The 15,749-nt window shown below is 39.2% G+C and overlaps 1 protein-coding gene across 3 annotated transcripts in view; it reads right to left on the minus strand.

The window, feature by feature from the left end:
- Nucleotides 1–4,371: 4,371 nt before the first annotated feature.
- The window catches only part of REEP1 (receptor accessory protein 1), a 135,059-nt gene continuing 123,681 nt past the window's right edge, over nucleotides 4,372–15,749 (minus strand). For all 3 annotated transcript variants that reach the window (XM_074196858.1, XM_074196851.1, XM_074196843.1), the window contains 2 exons: nucleotides 11,938–12,095; nucleotides 4,372–4,875 (listed from right to left, as the gene is read on the minus strand). In XM_074196858.1, coding sequence (XP_074052959.1) covers nucleotides 4,804–4,875; nucleotides 11,938–12,095 — 230 coding nt within the window. In that variant the 3' untranslated portion in view covers nucleotides 4,372–4,803. The remainder of the gene's footprint in view (nucleotides 4,876–11,937; nucleotides 12,096–15,749) is intronic.

Consider the following 15,749-nt stretch of genomic DNA (forward strand, 5'->3'; position numbering starts at 1 on the left):
TTCCCTCAATTTCTATTTTACCCTCTGCTTTTAGGATCTCGTGGCAATTTTGCTGTATTATTTCTTGAAAAATGAAGTCTAGGCTTTTTTCCTGGTCATGACTTTCAATATCCCAATAATTTTTAAATTATCTCTCCTGGATCTGTTTTTGAAGTCATTTGCTTTACCTTTGAGATATTTCTTCTTTTTTCTTCTAATTTTTGTGGGGTTTTTTTTTGGTACAGTTTTATTTCTTGCTGATTTCTCACAAAGTCATCAGCTTCCTTTAGTTCCATTCTCCATTTGAAGGAGTTATTTTCTTCAAAGAGCATTTTTTTATCTCCTTTTCTAGCTGGCCAATTCTGCTTTTTAAGGCACTTTTCTCATTTGCCTTTTGGGTTGCCTTTTCCATTTGGCCTAAACTGTTTTTTTAAAATATTATTTTCTTCAGTATTTTTTTGTATTTATTTCCTCAAACCTTCTGACTTGGTTTTCATGATTTATCTTCATCGCCTTCATTTCTCCTCCCAATTTTTCCTCTACTTCCTTTACCTTCCTCTTCCTCTTTTTTGAATTTATCCATAGCCTGAGTCCATCTTCTATTTCTCTTTGGATGCAGAAGCTTTGATTTTGTCATTATCTGAGTATGTATTTTAATCCTCCATGGGACCAAAGTAATTTTTTATGGTCAGATTCTTCTTTTTCTGTTATTTGCTCGTTTCCTCAGCCTTTGACTGATTCACCACATTACCAAGACTTTGGGGGGTTTTGGGGATAATACACAGGGATCTTAATTCCTCCATGGTCTTACTTTGTTCAGATCCTTCCCCCTGCCCTGGTGCTGTGTGTGAGGAGGGTCCCTGCTCAGCTATGGTGGTGTTGTGGGGGCCCAAACTGCAACCTGGGTCTGAGTGTGGGCAAACAGCTGAGTCCTGCCCCAGGGAGAGCAGAGAGATCTCTGCAGTCTCCCCCGATCCCCATACTGTCTATGGCTGAGAACTCTGGAAGTGGTGAGTGGCTCTGCTGATTCCCACTGCAGATTCTCACTGCAGTCACTTAACCCTGTTTGCCTCAGTTTCCTCCACTGTAAGATGGGAATAGTGAACCAATATTGTTTTCAGTCATGTCCAACTCTTCATGACCCCTTTTGAGTTTTCAAATTAATATACTCGAGTGAGTTGCCATTATTTTAGCTATTTTTTAAAGCTATTTTAGCTTATTTTAGCATATTCAGCTTATTTTACAGATGAGCAAATATGGAAACATTTATTGCTTCCCTTTTCCCCTCTTTCCCTACTTCTTCCCAAAATGCTGCTTCAGGACTCCTGTTCTTTAGGCAATTGTTCTGATGTTATTTGATTTTCCAAGTACTTTCCACCACCTCATTTTCTCCATAGGATCAGAAATAGAGAAAAAGAAAGAATGGGGCAGAATAATCATTTTTTTAAGCCATTACAAAGGTGCTATCATTAACCATTTTTAAAGATGAGGAATTTCATGTTGAGCCACTAACTACTTGGTGACCAAACTTTGGGCTTTTGACCCTTTCCCACCCAACCAGATCCATCAGATTAAAAAAAAAAATCAACGTTCCCTCATTGCCCTCCACGAAAAAAGAATTTTTTTTTAAAAGAAAAGGTTAAGACTTTATTTATTCAAGATGAATATATCAAGCAAGAAGTATAACAAAACAGCAGAACTTTCGCCTTTGGAATACTGTCCTTGACATCGCTCCCAAGTGTTGGTGTACTGCTATTCTATGACAGATTTTTCTATGCTGATTATAAGAAGTCAACTATCGTAGGGATGCACAGTTATGATCCTTTATCTATCAGCTGTTTCTCCGAGTGTAAATTGTGAGTGCGTGAATAGGGAGTGTTCTTTTGCCATTTCTACTGGCAGGTAGAGCAGTGGGTACCTGAAGCTAAGACAGAAACAAATCCAATAGAAACCACAGCTGGGGTTGGCCCAGCTATTCTATCACAAGGACAAGGACACTTTACAATATAAAAACACACATTTCAAAGACCAGCTGAAGCTAGAGGGTGGCTTGGAAGAAGCCAGGAGGAAGCTGTGCTCAACTGCCTCTCCCATTTTATAAAGATTAGACCACTGCCCCTCCCCATCCCCCACCCCACCCCCACCAAATAATACATGTGGCCAAGAGCTATGGAAAAATATGTTAATACATAACCATTACAGACCTTTGAGCTAGCATTTTGTAAACAACCTTGGTCTGTAATTAAGCAAATGAAAAACATTTTTATATTTTGTAGACAGAGCACACCACTAAGCGTACATTGGGAGGCATTCACATTTCATGTCAATCTATACACAAATATACAGCTTGTTGGATAAATACACATTTTGCAAGAGATATGAAAACTCCTCAGTTGTACAGTGAATGTCTGAGAGAGAAACCAACTCCCATATTAACACTTGAAGGAAAATTGAAATAGTCAAGTTTACATTAAGACAGCAGCTTGGACACCTTTTCTTATTTTTACCTAGAATGAATAGTAATACAGAGCATCTAAGAGTTCTTCAAACATTTTTTTTTGGCATAATCAAGTGCAAATTTGTCAGTTTCTACTTGTCAAAATTTCTTGTTGCATAATAGTGAGAAAAAAACTTGCTCACAAAAGAATTTTCATTTTTGCTTAAGTTTTTTTTTTTGTTTTTTGGGGATTTTTTTGCAAAAGGAAAAAAAATGTGTAACTTAAGCATGCAAGCTGGGCTCCTCAAAGTTTTTCTGGGCACATTCAGTGATTCTGAATATCTCCTAGTTGCTATCTAAAAGGTAAATATCTTTTTAAACTATAAAGGGATTCTATTAATAACCTGATTTTTATAGTTGGGAGAATCACATTTCTTTCCAATAATATGTGGAAGTATTGTGAAAAGGGGAAAATACTCTTTGCCCTCCTTTTTAAAAAAAAATCCAATAGTATTCAGGGTTTTCTCTTGTTTCAAGGTGATTTTTTGTTTGTTTCATTTTGTTCTTTTTTTTTGTTTGTTTGTTTTAAAAGATGCTATAAAATAACTTGTAAAGGACCAAGGGACAGACACTGGCAGACAGTTTCAAGGATTGACATTTCAGAGCCTGTTGAAATCCAGCCAGTTCACAATCCCCCAGACCCTTTGCTGCACCTTAACTATGTTAATAATGGAACAATCTTGAATAGAGACTGTTTATATGTTTCAGTTGACAGCAAGTTTAATGTGGTACATAGTAGTAACACATGTTTTCTAGCCTACAGGACAGACTAAAGGCCAACACAATCAGAGCTAAGGAATTGATTAACTGCTTTGTGAACATTGCATGCAGAATACACTTACATCTCGAAAGCACAAATACTCAATACAGCTTCTCCTTCTTCTTTCCTAATCTAGGGATGAGAATACTATCCTATAACACTTACACTAAAATGAAATCTAACCCAGATTCTCCTTTTTGGAAAAGCAAAATTAGGCTCTCAATTCTATATGGTGAGTCCGGACTTCACTCTTCCCATGGGGCAAGTTCATAAGTTCATGAGAAGTGTCTCTTAATGCTTCCAAGAACAATTGTGAGCAATACTAAGAATTCAATGGAAAGCCACACGCAATCGTGTTTTCAGGATCAAAATTTTGCCACCAGAACTCTCTCAAAAAAATCTTTCCTGCTCCCTTTTTATCACAGACAATTGCAAACATGTCTAGGATGTATTGGAAAGTCTCTCTTAAAAATAAAAAATATGATTCTAGCTTCTCCTTTCATATTATACTGATTTCATGAGCTCTTGGGACTCCAGCCACCTTCACCCCTCCCAACTCTGTCTGATGAGAATAGTTTCAAGTATAGGGAAGATGATGGGGAATCCTTTGTGTGATGAGAACTTCTACTAAACTCTGTTCTGTCCATGAGGCCTTCTAAGATCCCTACAAGGTAGGTGCATGGTCATGTCCCTAAGGAGCTTTTCAAGGTGAAATGCCCTGACTGTGATCATCACATCAAGGTCCTAGCCAGGATTCAAGGGTTCCCAGCCCTGAATCCAATGCAGAGACCATGTCTCCTTTCACACTCTTTTTTGCACTCATTGTTACATCTTAGGGGGACATTCTAGGAAACCCCAAAGCTCATTAGGAATGGAAAAGAAAAAATTGTTTGCAGAGGGGTGACCATTTATGTAGTGAAATACTTGTCAGACACCCACTTGAATTATACCTGGAAACTTTTACAAATTCTAAATGAAAATAAGAATTTCAGTGGGTTTGTTTCTTTAAAAAACAAAGCAACTTATTTTTTTTCATTCAGTTTCTTTACATAACTCTGAGCCATTGTTGGCTCCTACAAGTCTATTTATTTCAACCAAAAATACCATAAAATATAAAATTCATGAAGATCCAAAGTATTCTTATCAAGGGGGGTTGTTTTAATTGCTATCATTTGCATTTATGGGAATAAAAATTAGGTAAACAACTTATGTCCCAAATATTTCAGTATTTGAGAAACAGCAGAGATGACTTCCGCAATGATGCTTTTCTCTCAAGTTGATGATGACTGAGCTGAGAATATGCCCAACCTCAGGGGACTTAGAGGCCATTCCCTGCTATACCACTTTAGCCCCTTCTCCCATGAAAATTAATTTTTTTAAAAAAAGAGGAAAATGAGAGAGAGAGAGAGAGAGAGAGAGAGAGAGAGAGAGAGAGAGAAAGGCCATGACTACAATGCAGCCCACTCAAAGCACACCCAGTTCCCAGAATTCTATGTTATTAAGTGAATAGCTCTTTAAGGCAGAGAAGAGGCGTGCTGTGGATCCCGGTGCTGTTGGCTCGTCTCACTCACATGGTTTCAGTGGCAGGGGATGAGGTACATTTCTTCCTGAAGCGAGTTCGAAGGGTCCTAGGCGGTGCCTATTAAGAAGATGAAAAGCAAAATGGTATCAATTAATTTACTCAGGATTGTGAAATGGCTTTGCTTACTGGTGGGAAGAAGTTTCTACACCAAGGAGATACTGAAGATCCAGACAAGAGTAATAATCAAAAGAATGAAATGCAACATGGTGGATCAGATAGAGGGAAGGAAAGCTGGCTTCCGAGCTGGAAAGTCCTGAGTTCAGATTCTACCTCTGACACATTCTGGCGTTATGGCCCTGGACAAATCACCAGTAACTCTCCAGGATTTAGGAGTAGCAAAGGTTGCATCAGTGAAGGGAGTTTTTACACAGGGAAGTTCCTTGTGTTTATGAAATAGTAGTTTCAGACTCCTCCTCTCTTCTTCTTCTTCAAAAAAGTGATATTTTGAAGGGAAGGATGTTCCTGACCCACCATCTGTGAGTCACAGGATTAAAGCTACCTTTCAACTTCTGGAGGAGCCAAAGACATGCATTTGTGGAGCATCTGGCCATAAGTCATAGAATATCGGCAATGGAAGGACCTTCACAAATTGCCTAGTCCTACTCATAAATGAGCAATAATACTAAAATGATACTTTGTATCATATGTTAAGATTTGCAAAACAGTTTTCATAGAATATTTGATTTGATTCTTATAAAAACCTTGGGAGTGGGTGTTGTTTTTATCCCCATTTTTCAGAGGAGGAAACTGAGGCAATCAGAGGTTAAGCGACTTTCCCGGAGTCACATCGCTAGGAAGTATCTGAGGCTGGACTTGAATTCCAGTCTTCCCACCTGCAATGCCTCCCATAACATTCTCAGTCAATGGTGGCTAGCTACCCTCTACTTCAAGATGACCTGTAAGGAGGAGCCTGTATCTTGAGACTGACCAATCCATTTTTGGATAGCTTTAACAGTCAGGAAATTCATTACATCAGCAAATAGAACTCTTCCTAGTAGCAATTTCTACCCATGATTCCTCCTATTTCTGCCCTTTTGAGACCCAAACAGAATAAGTCTCATCACTTGCTCAAGACAGCCTTCAAGAACATAAGGAAAACTCCTGGTTATACCCCCTAGTTCTTTCAACTGATCCTTCAATAGCCAGGACTCAGGTCTAGTCTCAAGGTCCTTTCTGCACCACTGATTTTCAGAATGGAATCTAGATAGGATCTGCCCAGGGCAAGAGGGCAGGCAACTCTCATCTTTTAACAACCACAAAACAGCTAACATTGATATAGAATTTACGCTGAGCTAGGTTCATCGGTTATCTCTCCTCATCCTCACATCAGCCCTGGGTGGTCTATTATTATCATCACCATTTTGTAGATGAGAGACTGAAGTCAATGGGTTAAATGAAGGATGCCTAATCTGTTTAAGACCACAGAACAGAAACATAACCACATTCTTCAGAAGAGCCTTGCCAGTGGGGAGAGGAGCTGACTTCACTGGAAGGCCCCTTATCTCTCCAGTAGGTCTTCCATGCCAACATAAAGGTCCCACATAAATCAGTTATAAAGATGAAAGATTTTTTCCCATCTTTGTCTTTGGATTGGTGTCATGACAGCGAGGATGATGTCTTGCTTTACAGAATCTGGGTATGTCCTTTCTACAGGGTGTATTTCAGGTATGTCCAGACTCTCCTGCTCTCAAGCATCCCTCCCCAGGGCCACCAGTGACCAGCTCCTGCTCTACAGGAAGTGTCAACTGATGCCCTAAAAAGTGGGGCAAGAATGGAGGATGTATGGAGGATATATGACAAATAGGAAGCATTCAGAAAATCTTGGAAAGACATGTATGAATAGATACAGAGCAAAAGAAACAAAACCAGGAGAACAACTTACTAGCTAACTGCAGTGTTGGTCACTCAACAAACATTTATTGAGTACCTACAGTGTGGCAAACACCAAAATCTAACTCCAAGGACTGAAATAATCCCTCCTCAATCTGAAGATTTAGGAACTTGATCAATGCAATTCATGAATTCAAAAAGACTGATGAAGGAATTGACCTCTTCCTCTCTATAATAGAGAGGTGTGAAATGAGCCATTTTCAGACATGGTCAACTTACTGATTTGTTTATTACTGTTATTGTTTGTATGTTATTGTTACATATCTATATGTTAGATATATTGATTGTCATTGACTCTGTTATAAGGGTGAGGTCTACAGGACAGGGGGCATGAGCGAGTTAATAGGAAATCATAGATACAAAAGAAATGAACATTGATTGTATAAGAAATATACAAAAGAAAAAAATAATTCAAAATGGGACAGAAACAAACTGGGAAATTTCATTATCAAAATCCTAGCTTTAATATAAATTTTAAAAATAAACTTGTAATGAGTTTTCAGTTTTGAGAACAATCCTCTTTTTTATTTGTGTACTTGAATATTTGCATTTTTTGGTGATTAAGGGTATAATTAACATCTTTTTTTTATAGGACAGCAGATTCGAACAGAAGAATCTGTGTTTCACAGTGGATAGAACACCAGCCCTGGAATCAGGAAGACTTCTTTCTGAGTTCAGATCCAGGATCAGAAATGATCAAGTCACTAAACCCTGTTTGCCTCAGTTTCCTCATCTGTAAAATGAGCTGGAGAAGATGAGGTCACAAAGAATCAGAAATGACTGAAAAATGAGTACATAATAGTCAAGAGCAGAGGCTTGAATTTAAATTTCAAGTTTGATGAATAAAACTAGACCAAAAATTTAGCTTTGAGCTTTCTGCCTTAAACCTTGCTCCCTGCCCACCCTTCTGTGTCCCATCTCCATCTCTGGCACATTCCTCAGAGGAGGTAGGGGAGGCATGCCTTCTTTTGTGGGACCTGAAGAACCTCAAGGGCAGCTGTCATGGAAGAAGATTGGAGGGGAAGAGGGATTCTCAGAAATAAAGACTGGTGCATGTTCCAAGCTTCAGAAATAATTTATCATTTTTATTGATATAGAATTCTACACCACCTTAATTTCCAAATATATCCTCCCTAAGACATCCCTTGTAGTAAAAAAGAGAAAAAAAGAGTTAGCAAAAGACATATCTACCAAGTCTGATGGAGTAAGTAGATGTCACCTTGAATGACAATGGATATTTCTGTCTAAGTGAGATAGTGTGGTAGAATGGTTAGGGTTGTGACTTCATCACTTTTCCCTGAGTCTCAACTTCCTCATCTTTAAAATTATGATAGTATTTACTGAGGTGTTTGTAAGGTTCAAATGAGAAAATAGACTATATATATATATATACACACATATATATATATATATATGTGTGTGTGTGTGTGTGTGTGTGTGTGTGTGTGTGTGTGTGTTCAAATATACCAATGTATATGTGTAGACAGACATACATCTTTGCAAAATTTAAAGTATTAAACATTTGTCAATGGGATTCTCCAAGCTGTGCTATTGCACATGAACCTTAAAGTATTATGGAAATGTGAGCTATTGTAATGACTATGATATTTGCAGGAACCAGTCCCTAGTAAAAGCCTGGGTAAATGGCAGATCTACAGTAGGTAAAAGGAGTTTCCATACAGGGATCCAGGGCCAAGCTCTGATTCTGATTCATGAGTTGGTTGGTCATAGTGAGGACCATGCTCTAAGACAATGTTTTATATGTAAATTGTAGATCCACTGAATATAAAAGGAATTTCCATACTGGAAGTTCCCATATTGCAAAAACCACAAGTCTGGATCTTCCCTCAAAAACCAACCAAACCAAACCAGAACAATAAGCTCCAAAATCTTATCTTTCGCTTGAACACCTCCAGGGATGGGAAACTCACTTCTTCAGAAAATCCATTCTCAGCAATGTTTTTCTCTTAACTAATGAAATATTTTAAAGCTACTACTACTACTACTACTAGTCCTTCAGTATTGAAGAGGACCATCCCAACCAACCAAGTGACTGGTGGTGTGAGTTGCACAATTATGTTTATTATAGAGAGAGATAGCCATTTAAGTCATCCTTCTCACTTGCCTTTACCAGAATTGTTCCACCTTATGACCTGATTTATAGAAAACAGGGCTATTGGGGATGGTTTGGTTGCTGGGGGAATCTCCTGGCCTTAAATTGGTTTTGCTACCTCCCACATCAGGGTGGCATCATGGCCTTTCATCAATGTTGGTCAAGCACCATGTGCTGACTCTGGAATGTGACCCATATGGAAGCAGTTAATGCATTAATCTTCACTGAAGGGAAGAGCAAGGCCCATTTGGGGAGTACATATTGCCTAGGACACCTAACTGAAAACATATTCTCCCTTTTTAAAGGGCAAAACCACTAATTGTGCTGCGTACCACCCCCAGTGTCTACTTTCAGTGCTCATTGTAAGTCAGAAAGGAGCAGATAATCTCACCTGGTAGTTTTGTTATTCAACTATCATCCTACCACCAGTTTTCAAACTAGAATAATCATTGCTTCAGTACCAGGCTGTGCCAACAGAATGAGATCTGTGTTAACTAAGTAAGTATGATCTGAAACCTATTAAAATGTGGAAGCTTCAAGACCTCTCATTATCTGCAGGATCTCTTGTTTACTTCAATTAAGAGACCCTGCAGAAGCAGCTTCCCAAGGAGGAGAGCTAAACAGGGGCACTGATAGACCCAGGAGCCCCAGCCTCACTGTATTGATGGAGGGCAATCTGAAGCTGGGTGACCCTGGGCAAGTCATTTCAACTCTCCAGTCTAGACTTATTCATCTATAATACTGATGATACAACCTTGCTATCTTAGGGTTGTTGGGAGTGAAGGATGGGAGGGAGAAAATTTTACAAAAGGAATATTAAAAACTATCTGTATGTATAATTGCAAAACGAAATTAATAATAATAAAAACAGTAGCAATAAGACAGCTAGGTGGTCGGGAGTCAGAAGGACTCGTTTTCCTGAGTTCAAACGTGGCTTCAGTCACTTCCTAGTTAGGTGACCCTGGACAAGCTATTTAAACTTGCTTGCCTTAGTTTTTTTTATCTGCAAAAGTGAGCTGGAGAAGAAAATGACAAACCACTCCAGAATCTTTGCCAAGAAAATCCCAGATTGGATCATAAAGAGTTGGGTATGACTGAAAAAATGATTGAACATAAATAGCAATGATAATAGTAATAATAATCATTGTTGCTACTATTAATAACTATAACATTTTTCTCATGGGATTTTTTTTTTGTGTGAGGATCAAATAAAAGAAGACACATGTGGTAAGTACTTGGGAAAGAGCTCTGGGTTTAGAGTGGGAGGGTCTGGGTTTGAATCTGTTCTGCCAATTACTAAAGGAATGACTTTAGGTAAGTGATGTGCCATCCTTGTGACCCCTAGGTAAGTCACTTTATCCCTAAAAGAAAAGGTGGGGGTTGGTCTATACCAGATTGTCTTCAATTCTCCCCAACCTAAGACGCCTTCAAGGAATTTGCACTATTTTCATAATAATTATGACATTATTTACCTAACAAGATACTCCTCCCTTTTTTAATTACACATTGGTTTGAGGCCAAATTTTCTTTTTTCTACTTCAACCAAAAGAACAAATCACAACAGACTGACTGCAGAAGCAGCTAGGAGACCGTCTTAAGTCAGACATTAAAGAGATTTGCAAAAAACATGCAAAATAATGCTACTTTTCTGCCTAAATTTTATTTTTGGAAATTATAGTTATTTCCCATAAAACTATTTTATTTATATTAGCATATAAAGAATGTATTACTATTTTAAAATGAATAAATGGATATTTTAAATTTTATCAGTTTTAATTTTCAATATAATAAGTATTAATAGCTGTAACCTACATGAACAAAAGCTCTTTGAGGCTTTCAGTAGTGTAAGGGTATAATAGTGTGAAGAGTATAAAAGCATTCTTAACTATTTTTAAAGGACGCAAGGTCAAAAAGTTTGAGAATTGCTCTTCTATATTTCTAAGGTCTTCTCAAGCTCTAAACCAATAGTCTTATTCACATATGGAAAGCCCTTTATTAAGAGTAGAGCACTAATATCAGTTCTTATTCTACCTAGACTACAAGCTTGGTGAGGGCAGGGGATGGGTATTCTCTAAAACAAGGTCTCATCAGTGTTTGTTGAGTTGATTGCATGAGTGAAGGGAGACTCAAGAGCTGTGAATTTTTCCTCTCATTGATCTCTCTTCAATTTCTTAGTACGTAGGAAAACTTTGAAAAGCAGAGAGTTGGCTTGGAAGGCAGGAAGACTTGGGGACAAGTCCTATCTCTGGGTGACCCTGGGTAAATCAGTTAAATTCTCTCTACTCTAGGCAAGCATCCAATGCTCTAAGCTAGAGAAAGGGTTGAGTTTTCGCCAAGTTGCAAACCCTTTTCTTCTTCTTATCCCTTCCTTCCGTAGGACCCTGGAAAAAAAGGTTACACTTCTGTCCTCCACCTTAGGGCAAACCCACCCATGCTTTCACTTTGCTGAATCTGCAATAAACTTTCTAAAACGGTTTCTTTGAGGCATGCCAACCTGCCCACTCAAACACACACACACACACACACCCTAGTTAAGACTATCTTGGAGATCTTGGGGTGTGTGTGTGTGTGTGTGTGTGCGTGTGTGTGATTCTAGATTTAACCCTGCCTTTGGAAATGGCACTCTCAAAGATGGAAAGAGTAGAATGGAGGGGGCTGTTCCTATCACTCCCAGGGAGTCAGGGAGGTGAAGAAATAGGAAGAGGGACTGACCCAAATGAAAGAGGAGATAGTTTGTAGTACTGGGCTAAATGTAGAAGCCCGCTGTTCCAGGGAACAGAGAAGGGATGTTGACTTATGGAGAGGGAGCTGGGCAATCAGGATTGGTCTTGCCCAGAGGGGTAGGCTGATGACTTGGGAAGACTGTACTAGGAATGTTTGAAGAACGAGGCATTTCCCAAAACCATAAGTTAAGTGGTTTCTTGACTTTAGGCAAGTTTCTGAGACTGAATGAATCACTAACCTCCACCATGGAAAATCACTGGTCTAGCTCAAAATAAAAAATGGCCCTAGTCAATCCATCAGGATATTGGGCAAAGTATATTCTACAACCTAGACCTTGAGACTCATTTGAGATACTTGTAGTCTCGCCCATTGAGACCCTGGACACCAGGTACCTCCAGAGGTCTCTCCGTCTTCCGGGGAGCTTTAAACTTGTACATGTAATCCAACAGGTCTTCTTCCTCTTCGTCGGAAAATATCAATGGGTCTTTGTCCTGGTATGGGTTCGGCTTCCATAATTTCACACCCCCCTCATTCACTTCTCCCTCAACCACTTAGGAGGCCATTTAAATCTATGCAGAGGAAGACAAAGTACAATGAGGACAGGCCCCGTCAGCAGTGACTCCATGCACAGAAGGAGTGAGACCACACAGTGTTAGATTATACAGTCCACACAATAATCCAGGCATGGTTAGAAGCTTGAAGTGACCCTCAGAGAGCCAAAGGTTATTAGAGTGGGGACCTGGGAAATCAGAGTCCCCCATTACAGATAAGAGAAACTTAGACCCTCTGTAAATAAGTTCGAGACATAATAAAATGCCAAGCCCTTAGCTTAGCATTTAGCTTTCCTAAATGGGCTCCAGTTAAATAAAATGTGAGCCACTTGCATTTTTCCCCATCCTGGACATTCTCTTGATCACCTCCTTGCTTTTGCATAGGGGGTCATGGAGTATACTCCCTTAGGTTCCTTCAAGATTCATCTTCCACCTCTTATGGGAAGCAATTCTCAATCCACCAAGTTGTTAGTGATTCAAACTTCTCAAATCATCCTGTATTAATGTGTAAAAAATGCCTCAATGAAATGAAAGCACCTTGGGGACAGGGACCATGCTTTAGTTGTATCCTTATAAACCCAATAGCACAGGGTTTGTGCCAATTGTCTTTGAGTCATTTTAGTCTTATCTAACCCTCCATGATCCCATTTAGGGTTCTCTTGGCAAAGATCCTGGAGTGGTTTGCCATTGCCTTCTTCAACTCATTTTTACAGCTGAAGAAACTGAGGCAAACAGGGTTAAGAGACTTACCTAAGGTCTGAGGCCTGTCTGTGTAAGTGTCTGAGGCTGGATTTGAACTCAGGTCCTCACTCCAGGGCTGACATTCTGTCCACTTTGCAACCTAGCTGTCCACATGGCCTATAGTAGACTTTTACTCAATGTTTATTGAATTGAATTGAAATGAACTAAGTGATCTGCCCAGAAGTAATATGATGTTGAACCAGTCAACTATCACATCATCTTTTTTTTATGACCAAGGTATCCTTGTAATGTGTGACCTTTAATTTTTTTTTTATTTCTGTGCCTCTTCCTTTCAGATACCATTGCTATTTCCTACCAAAAAATTAAAATTTCCACCAAGTGACAGTATTCAGTGAACAAGTTACGGAATCTAGAGTTTGATAAGCTTAACCCAACAAGCGTTTTTTAAGTGGGAAAAAAGCTCTAGGGATTAAATGGATAGGCATTGGCCTCCTAAGTAAAAGCTCGTGGGTTTGGGTTCCATTTTTGGCGATTAATTTAGAGAGACAACATGGCTTCCTATGCAGGAACATTCAGGTTTAAATCCTGCCCCAACCCTTGTTATTGCAGGCAAGTGACTTAATAATGTATCCACATCTGTTTTCTTATTTGAAGATCCCGCCTGACTCTCAATCAGATCCAATAATCAATGGCCTTACTATATCTCAGGGACTGAGCTGGGAGAGATACAAAGAGAAAAACCAAAAGACCTTACATTCTATTAATGGATTCACTGGGAAAGAAGCTTGTTTATAATAAGAGTCAAAGACTCAAAGATCATATGAAGTCAATTTGACCGTGACTCATAACTTTAATGGTTAACAGCCTTAATGTTTGACCAATTGATTGAGTTGTGTAGGATAAATAACTCCATGAAAACTATTTTTGGTACTCATTTTAGATTCAAAAATCAGGGACTGGGGAAGGAAAGAGATCTCTTTGGAGAATCCTAACTTATCATATATGGTCAAATGATGCAGCTAGGTGGTGAAGTATATAGAACATCAGTCCTGGAGTCAGGAAGAATCCTTTTCCTGAGTTCAAATCCACTCTCAGATACTTACTAGCTGTGTGATCCTGGGTAAGTCACTTAAGCTGTTTGCCTCAGTTTTCTCATCTGTAAAATGAGCTGAAGAAGAAAACAATAAACCACTTCAGTATCTTGGCCAAGAAAACCCCAAATGGGGTCACAAAGAGTCAGACAAGACTGAGTAACAATAATTTATAGTCATATGAGCTTCCAGCATGTGTACTTGGCTCCTAAGACACAGAGGGGCACTGAGGTAATATTTTATCTTAATATTAGTACCAGGATATATTGTTTAAATGACATATTTAAGATAACATTGAGACATATTTTGTTTTCTGCCATAATGGACCTCATTTAGTTAGTGGAGACGGTGCTACATTTGTGATCAAAGGACCCAAGTTCAAATTCCATCTATTCCACTTATTCAAGAACCTCATAATTTAACTTGTATTTGCCTTGTTTCCTCATCTGTAAAATGGGGAGGTTAGATTGGCTGGTCTCTAAAGATCCTTCTAGCTCTAATTCTGTGATCCTGTGAATGGTATTTTTGTAATGATCCTTATTTTTCTGACAATTGTCAACATATAATAAACCCCTATGTGTCCTCTGTATGATTTCTGTCTCTTGTGTAGCAAAGTCACTACCACTGAAGTGTGACATGGTGTTAGGACTTTTTAAGAGATGTCACTATGCAGCAATGATAATACTAGCCATGAGAAATCGTCCTTCTCTCTGGTGCTAGTCTAAGATGAAACCCACAGGTGGCAGCATGGGAGCACACTCGTGTTAAGCAAGCCTCAGAGTTGGTTGGGATGGAGCCAAGTAACACGGTAGTCTGGGACAGCAGATAAGAGTCTAGACACAATGGTGTTTCTCAATGACAACTTTGTACTGAACTTCGGAGCCTTGCTTTCCCTCCCACACGTCAGAGATTTTAGATATTTTTTCCTTGTTCTGGATGATTTGGGTGGAGAAAAATTGAGAGAGGAAGGGGGAACATGAAAAAACAGAGAGAAGGAGAGAAAGAAATAAAGGCCTGAAAGGAAAGGGGAAAGAGGAGAGAGAGAGAGAGAGAGAGAGAGAGAGAGAGAGAGAGAGAGAGAGAGAGAGAGAGAGAAAGGAGGGGAGGGGATTACCCGCTTCAATCTTTTCTTTTTACAAATGGGAAATTGAGGTCTAAAAGGGACCTCACAGTAAATGGTCAACTCAGAATTTGAACTCAGGTCCTTCCCTTACAAACTAAGTGTGCTCATGATACTATTATGAGAGACTATCTAGAGTTCCAAGGCCCGGGCTAGTGACAGAGACATTAGAGCCCAGAGGGGCTGGCCCTCCCCCTCCAATCAACTTAAAATTTTGTTGTCTAAATATATCAGGTTTGTAACTTCTCTTATTGTGGGCTCAGGAAAATTTTACCCTTGTTAACAAACTTGCCAACTGAATAAACAAGAGGCTCCAATTCCAGCTTCCCTCTTCAGACCCATTAACTCTCAAGGAAGCAGCATGCTCGCCTTCGCCTCTCTAGCCCCTTGCCCTTGGCTACTCAACGTCCCCTGCAACATCCCCAAGTCAGCAAACAGAAATCAATCCAAGACTAGTTAGTGAAAAACCAGCTCACACACACACAGACACACAAACACACAGTGTAAATGAGTCAAAGGAACCTCGTGCAGACCAGAGCACTTACATCAAAGTCCCGTAATATTTACATAGAGAAAAGAAAAGAATATACTGTTAGAACAAATCATAAACACACTTTAGCATCAGGGAACTTTCCCCATTCTTTCTATTGTGGGGCTGTGACTCAAAAGGAAAAAATCATCTAAGTAAAAATCCACATAAAGAAAACAAATCTCCCCCCCCCCTTTTGAGGGGGAAGGCT

This window comes from Macrotis lagotis, chromosome 1 (assembly GCF_037893015.1).
Source record: "Macrotis lagotis isolate mMagLag1 chromosome 1, bilby.v1.9.chrom.fasta, whole genome shotgun sequence".
Taxonomy (NCBI): Eukaryota; Metazoa; Chordata; class Mammalia; order Peramelemorphia; family Peramelidae; genus Macrotis; species Macrotis lagotis.